This window comes from Anopheles merus, chromosome 2L (genome assembly GCF_017562075.2).
Source record: "Anopheles merus strain MAF chromosome 2L, AmerM5.1, whole genome shotgun sequence".
Lineage (NCBI taxonomy): Eukaryota > Metazoa > Arthropoda > Insecta > Diptera > Culicidae > Anopheles > Anopheles merus.
In genome coordinates, this window is record NC_054083.1 from 4,573,957 (window position 1) to 4,580,463 (window position 6,507).

The 6,507-nt window shown below is 48.6% G+C and overlaps 1 protein-coding gene across 1 annotated transcript; it reads left to right on the forward strand.

Moving 5' to 3' along the window:
* Positions 1-2,889: 2,889 nt before the first annotated feature.
* On the forward strand, positions 2,890-6,216 carry LOC121591404. Its single transcript, XM_041911866.1, has one exon. It carries the CDS (start codon positions 2,890-2,892, stop codon positions 6,214-6,216), a length of 3,327 nt encoding a protein of 1,108 aa, XP_041767800.1.
* The last annotated feature ends 291 nt before the right edge of the window (positions 6,217-6,507 follow it).

Here is a 6,507-nt window from a genome sequence, read left to right on the forward strand (position 1 = left end):
TGGTCACGTACATGGCGCCTCCATTTCTTACGTCAAAAAGTTCGTCAAGCTTCGTGTGTGTAGCTTATGTGTAGATGGCAACGAAACCAAGCGTCTGCGACAATTTCTATCAGCTATTGTTTAATTTGTGTGTCAGCATGATTTTATAACAGATCAGTGTATCGATATTACCATTATCTTCACATGAGCTACATAAGTTTTATATTCCGCAGCATATTTGATTTGGATAGCGTTTGGACATCATGTTTTTTGTCCACGGCTGCAGTTGACCTCCATGCTGATATAATGGAAGTGTTACGCGTGCGATTATTCAAAAAGTTTCAAACTGTAATTTCGCATGGTGCGCGATCACCTTAAACTAGAAAAGGAATACGCTACGTGTAAAAGCGGAATAAACATGCGTCACAAACACTAACACACGGCACTCACGCGTACGTACACTTATGTAATAATTATCCTCGGAAAGGATACACTAACACCCTAAAAAATGTATGGGCTTCCGGGGGTATAAAAGGGACTACACTTCGAATAAAGAACCATTCGGATTTTGCAACTCTAAGAAACCTCTTTTTTAATTTTGCATATTCGGATCACGAAAGAAATCTCTCATCCCTCTTCACCCCCTTCTGCGACATAGGCTCCTCAAATTACTTGAGAGAGCAACTAGCGGGAAGGTTGATTACTGGTGTCGAACGGTTGAGAAGATCGCTGTTACCCGAGCGGGTTTGACTTACAAGGCCGCATCCTTCGCGTGGCCCACAGATCCGTTCGCCGTCGTAACATTTGGTGGCTCCAGAGAGGAATCTTCCTCACATTTGCTTAGTAGAGAGATTTGCCCGTTGGATGCAAGCTTCCGCAAATTCTCTAGCCCTCCACGTTCTCACCGTAGAGAATTTGCTTCGCTCCTAGACGAACCTATCCTCGCTCCAGAGGAAGCACTCACACTAGGAGGAAGACAGCATCGCTTCCGATAGGATTGCTTCCGCTCTCCATCTACGCTTGTGCACTCACGTATACGGCTCCACTTACACGTGTACAGCTCCAGCGAGCTGCGTATGCGATAGCGTGAGAGAGCACTAAGAGAGAGCTCTAAGGGAGAGCCCTTGCGCACCGTTGAACCAGTGCGACATCGCACACCCATACCACTAATTAAGAATCCGTGCACCATACACGCACACGAATCCGATTAGCTACGTCATGACTACCAAGAGAAATCTTACCCCGTTCGTGGATAACGACAATGGTAGCTGTCGCTTATGCAGCCGGGATGATGATCCCAATATGGTCCAATGCGACGAATGCGATCGCTGGTTCCATATGGCATGTGCCAAACTGAGCCGGTTGCCTAAAGCGGACGAACCATTCTTGTGCATTAAATGCACAAAGGATTATGCAAAAATTAAGGCTCCAACGCCGACGGGCTCTGGCCAAGACACGGCCATCGCAGCCCTTATCGAAGCGTTGAAGGGTAGTAGCATTGACACTAATACCTATTTAAAACGAACGACACTAAACCAGCTTCCTCCGTTCGATGGCAAGGCAGGAGAATGGCCCAAGTTTAAGCGCGCGTTCGATGAAAGCACAGAAGAAGCAAAATTTTCCAACGTCGAAAATATGAACCGTCTCCAGCATGCGCTCAAAGGGGAAGCCGAGAAACATGTTCGCCGACTATTCTTAGAACCGGCAAACGTTCCCGAAATAATCTCCAAATTGGAGGAACAATTCGGTAGAGCGGACCTTGTGTACGATGAACACCTAAAAGACGTGCTAAAAATCAAAATTGATAATCAGCACAAGATTCCTGAACTATCCGACGCGATTCAGGATATGATTACCAACCTCAAAGCAATAAACAAAGCTGCATACTTGCAAGACCATCGGTTGGTAAACGAATTGGCTTGCAAATTACCCACTGATCGACATATAAAATGTATCGAGTACAAAGCATCCAGCATAAAGCCGGGCGAGCTTCCATCGCTAGAAGACTTTGGAAAATGGTTGCTCCCTCAAGCAAAAGTCTTGAAGGAATTGCCAAAGCGGGCGGAACGCGCAAAACAATTATTGAATGTACACCAGCCTCCAGCAAGAACCACCGAAGGGCCGCGTAGAAACCATCGCTTCACTAACGCACGCAACGCACACGGCTCAGCCACTAACACAAATACTGCTCGACCATTTACACACACTGCATCACGACAATGGAACCAAACTTTTTCTTGCCCGTGTTGTCACGGAAGCCACGCACTATACCGATGTGATATATTTAAACGGAGACCGGCACAAGAACGCGTAGAAATCGCACATAGAGGAGAACAATGCTTCGCCTGCCTATCCGGTAATGATCACCGCGCACGAAACTGTAGAGCAGCAAGAGAATGCGGCATACAAGGGTGCAAGGAAATGCACCATCAATTGCTACACTTACCTGTCGCATCCAATACAAACTATCACCAGGCACAGCAAAACATATTCTATCAAATTGTGCCAATTGTTCTGCGAAACGGAGACAAAACGCAGGCCACATTTGCATTTCTAGACGCAGGATCGTCGGTAACATTGATCGAGGAGAAGATTGCAAATGAGCTTCAATTAGAAGGACCGATCGATCCCCTCACGATGACATGGACACAGAATTTGTCCATCCGAGAGGACGAGAGCAAGAGAGTAAGCTGCCTCGTAAGAGGAGAAAAGGAGAAGAGAGAGCATCTCCTAGAGAAGATGAGAACCGTAAAAACGCTCCAGCTCCCGAGCCAATCCATCGACTGCGGTGATCTCGCAGAGAAATATCCTCATCTGAGAGGAATCGAAGTAGGCGAATATAAGAGAGCGAAGCCAACCGTTCTAATTGGCCTTAACCATAGTCATCTACTAATACCATTAGGACGAAAAATGGGCCGAAGTGATGAGCCAATGGCGATTAAGACGAAGTTGGGATGGGTTATCTTCGGGATGGACACCAAACTTCGCGAAGCCTCCGAACATTTTCTGATGATCCACTACGAGGAAAATGCCATGAATAGCATGATGCGAAGCTACTTCAGTACCGAAGACTTTGGAGTGAAACCAGTAGCAACAATAGAGTCGAGCGAGATGGAACGTGCCGAGAAAATCATTGCCAACACCCTGGTGAAATCACAGGGACGTTACGAGATAGGTCTATTATGGAAGACCGACGAAGTGAAGTTTCCGGACAGCTACCAAGCTGCTTTACGACGTCTAGAGAGTCAGGAAAAGCAGCTGAAAAGGAACCCTGAAATGCAGACTTGGTTGTGTGAAACCTTCAAGGAGTACGAGAAGAAGGGATATGTAAGAAAGCTCTCACGGGAAGAAGCAGCACTGCACGGGCCGCGTACCTTTTATTTGCCGCACTTCGTGGTCGTGAATAAAAACAAGCCGGTGCAGGTCATGACGTTTGGTGCAACGTGCTCGCCATCATGTGCTCAAGCGGTAAAAAATCGAAACGCCGAAGAGCATCAACTTACTCACCCGCTGGCCCTTAGACCCATCACTCGTCAGCATTATGTGGACGACTACTTGGACAGCTTTTTCTCGCTGGAAGAAGCTATCGAAACGGTGGAACAGGTGAGAAAGGTTCACGCGATGGGTGGATTCCTCATAAGGAATTTTGTGTCGAATAATTCAAAGTTGAGACAAACAATACCGGAAGAACATCAACTCCACCAAAGTCTAGTGGACATCAAGGAAAAAAACCAATGCGTCGAAAAAATATTGGGTGTGCAGTGGAATACGCAGCTGGACACGTTTGGTTATAGAGTGAATATAGCAAGAGCTCGCACCGATGTCGGCGGAGAACTACCCACCAAACGAGAGGTGTTGAGTTTCGTCATGTGTATATATGATCCCCTCGGTCTCATCAGCCACCTTACAATTCAAGGGAGGATTATCATGCAAGCTGTCCACATAGCCGTTGAGGACTGGGACGCAAAGATTCCCGACAATCTCGCAGCAAAGTGGCATGAATGGACGACAACCATCAGTGAAGCAAAGGATCTAGCCATTCCTAGACCAATCACCGCGGCAGGAAATGCGCCGATCGATATCCACACCTTTGTGGACGCATCCCTAGATGCATTTGCAGCATGCGTGTACGCAAGAAGCTGCTTTAAAGGGTGCTATGTCGTGAGGCTTGTCGCTGCCAAGGCTCGAGTGGCTCCGATCCATTCATTAACGATTCCAAAGCTCGAGTTGCAAGCCGCCATTTTGGGAGCGAGGCTCACCGAAACCGTTGCAAAAGAGCTCAGACTGCCAATCCACCGCACCACGTTCTGGACTGATTCACGAACAGTATTGTCGTGGATCAATAGCGAGCATCGGAAATTCAAACAATTTGTGGCGCACCGAGTAAGCGAAATTTTGGACACGAGCAGCGCCAGCCAATGGAGGTGGGTCCCTTCAAAGGAAAATCCAGCCGATGCCGCCACCAAGGTAACCAACGCAAGCATGTGGTTTAATGGTACAGCATTTCTATTATCAAAAGAGTGTGATTGGCCCGAGCAGCAGCCTGTCTCAGACACAGAGGAGGAGAAGCGTGTCGCCGCAAATCTAGTGCTTCACCATCACGAGACAGTGGTTCCCGAGCTAAATTATTCAACATGGGACCGCCTGCTTCGCCATCACACATTTTTAAAGAAATTTGTGGATTTTTTGAAAGACCGGAATGCGTTCAACAAGATGATTGGACGCGAGGACGTAGAACACGCCAAATACGCCTTGTTACGCAAGGCGCAATGGGAAGGGTTCCCGGATGAAATGGAGGCCCTAACGAGGGGGCAGGAAATATCCAGCAAGAGCAGTATCAAAACATTGTTGCCTTATTTAGATCAGCACAATCTCCTGAGGTCGCGAAGCCGTTTAGAGAACGCAACGGCGCTACCAAAAAGCGCGCGCTCACCAATACTTCTGCCGCAAAAACCGCGCATCGTGAAGCTTCTCGTGCGGAACTACCACGAGAAGTATCATCATCAGGCCGACAATGTCGTAATCGGTACCTTGCGACAAACCTACTGGATCGTGCAGCTGCGGAACGTTTTGAAAGCTGTTAAAGGTTGCTGCCAGAGATGTATCCTCAACACCGCTACCCCGCAAACCCCTTTGATGGCACCCCTGCCATCTTTCAGGACACACCCTCACAATCCGCCATTCCTACACTCGGGAGTGGATTATTTTGGGCCCCTCGACGTTACCGTGAAGCGGTCCATCGAGAAACGATGGGGGGCAATATTCACTTGCATGAGCACGCGGGCCGTACACATCGAACTGGCCGAGAAGTTGGACGTCGATAGCTTCTTAATATGCCTGAAGAATTTCACGAACCGACGAGGCAAGATCACCCACTTATACAGCGACAACGGGACCAACTTCATAGGCGCGGATAGGCTGATGAAGAAGTTGGTGGAAGAGATCGGAGAGAGAATGGGAAGAGAAGCCGCCCTGAGACACCAGATTGAATGGAAATTCAATCCGCCGTCCGCTCCCCACTTCGGAGGATCGTGGGAGCGGCTTATTCAAATAGTGAAGAAAGCGCTACACCACATGGCGACTGAGTGGAAGACGCGACACTCCTACCCGGAAACGTTGCGAGCGGCGTTAATAGAGATAGAGGCTATGATCAATTCGCGGCCATTGACGCACATACCATTGTCTAACGAGGAAGACGAGGTTCTAACGCCGTTCCACTTCCTTATTGGACGAGGCGTTGAGAGCCTGCCGCCGGACAGTCTGGACACATCCTATGTATCCAGGCAGCAGTTTAAAGTGGCCCAGCATAACGCCAAGGTTTTCTGGGATCGCTGGAAGAAGGAGTATCTGCCTACACTCATCAAGCGGAACAAGTGGACCAACAAGGCAGAACCAGTGAAGGTGGGCGATGTAGTGGTGCTCACGAACGACAACGCACCCGCGGGACAATGGCTGAAGGGCAAGGTGCTGGAAGTGCACCCAGCTGCGGATGGGCAAGTTCGCGTCGTGTCCGTGAAGACGGCTACCGGAATCCTGAAGCGACCGGCCGTCAAGGTAGCAGTAGTGGACGTGAAGCCCAAGGAGCATCTACTCGTCGTGAAGCAACCGCCATCCAAGACGACCAAGCGGGTGCTGGAAGATGACGTGACTTTGAGGGAGGCCCCGTCAACCAAGCGGATCATCACAGCTGGCGACTGGATAACCAGATTGCTTGCGGACAATTCAGATCGCGAATGAAGAATCGTCACCCGTCTTTTTTTTTTTTCTTTTGGGTAATTGACCGCGGTAAATTACGAGGAGGAGGATGTTACGCGTGCGATTATTCAAAAAGTTTCAAACTGTAATTTCGCATGGTGCGCGATCACCTTAAACTAGAAAAGGAATACGCTACGTGTAAAAGCGGAATAAACATGCGTCACAAACACTAACACACGGCACTCACGCGTACGTACACTTATGTAATAATTATCCTCGGAAAGGATACACTAACACCCTAAAAAATGTATGGGCTTCCGGGGGTATAAAAGG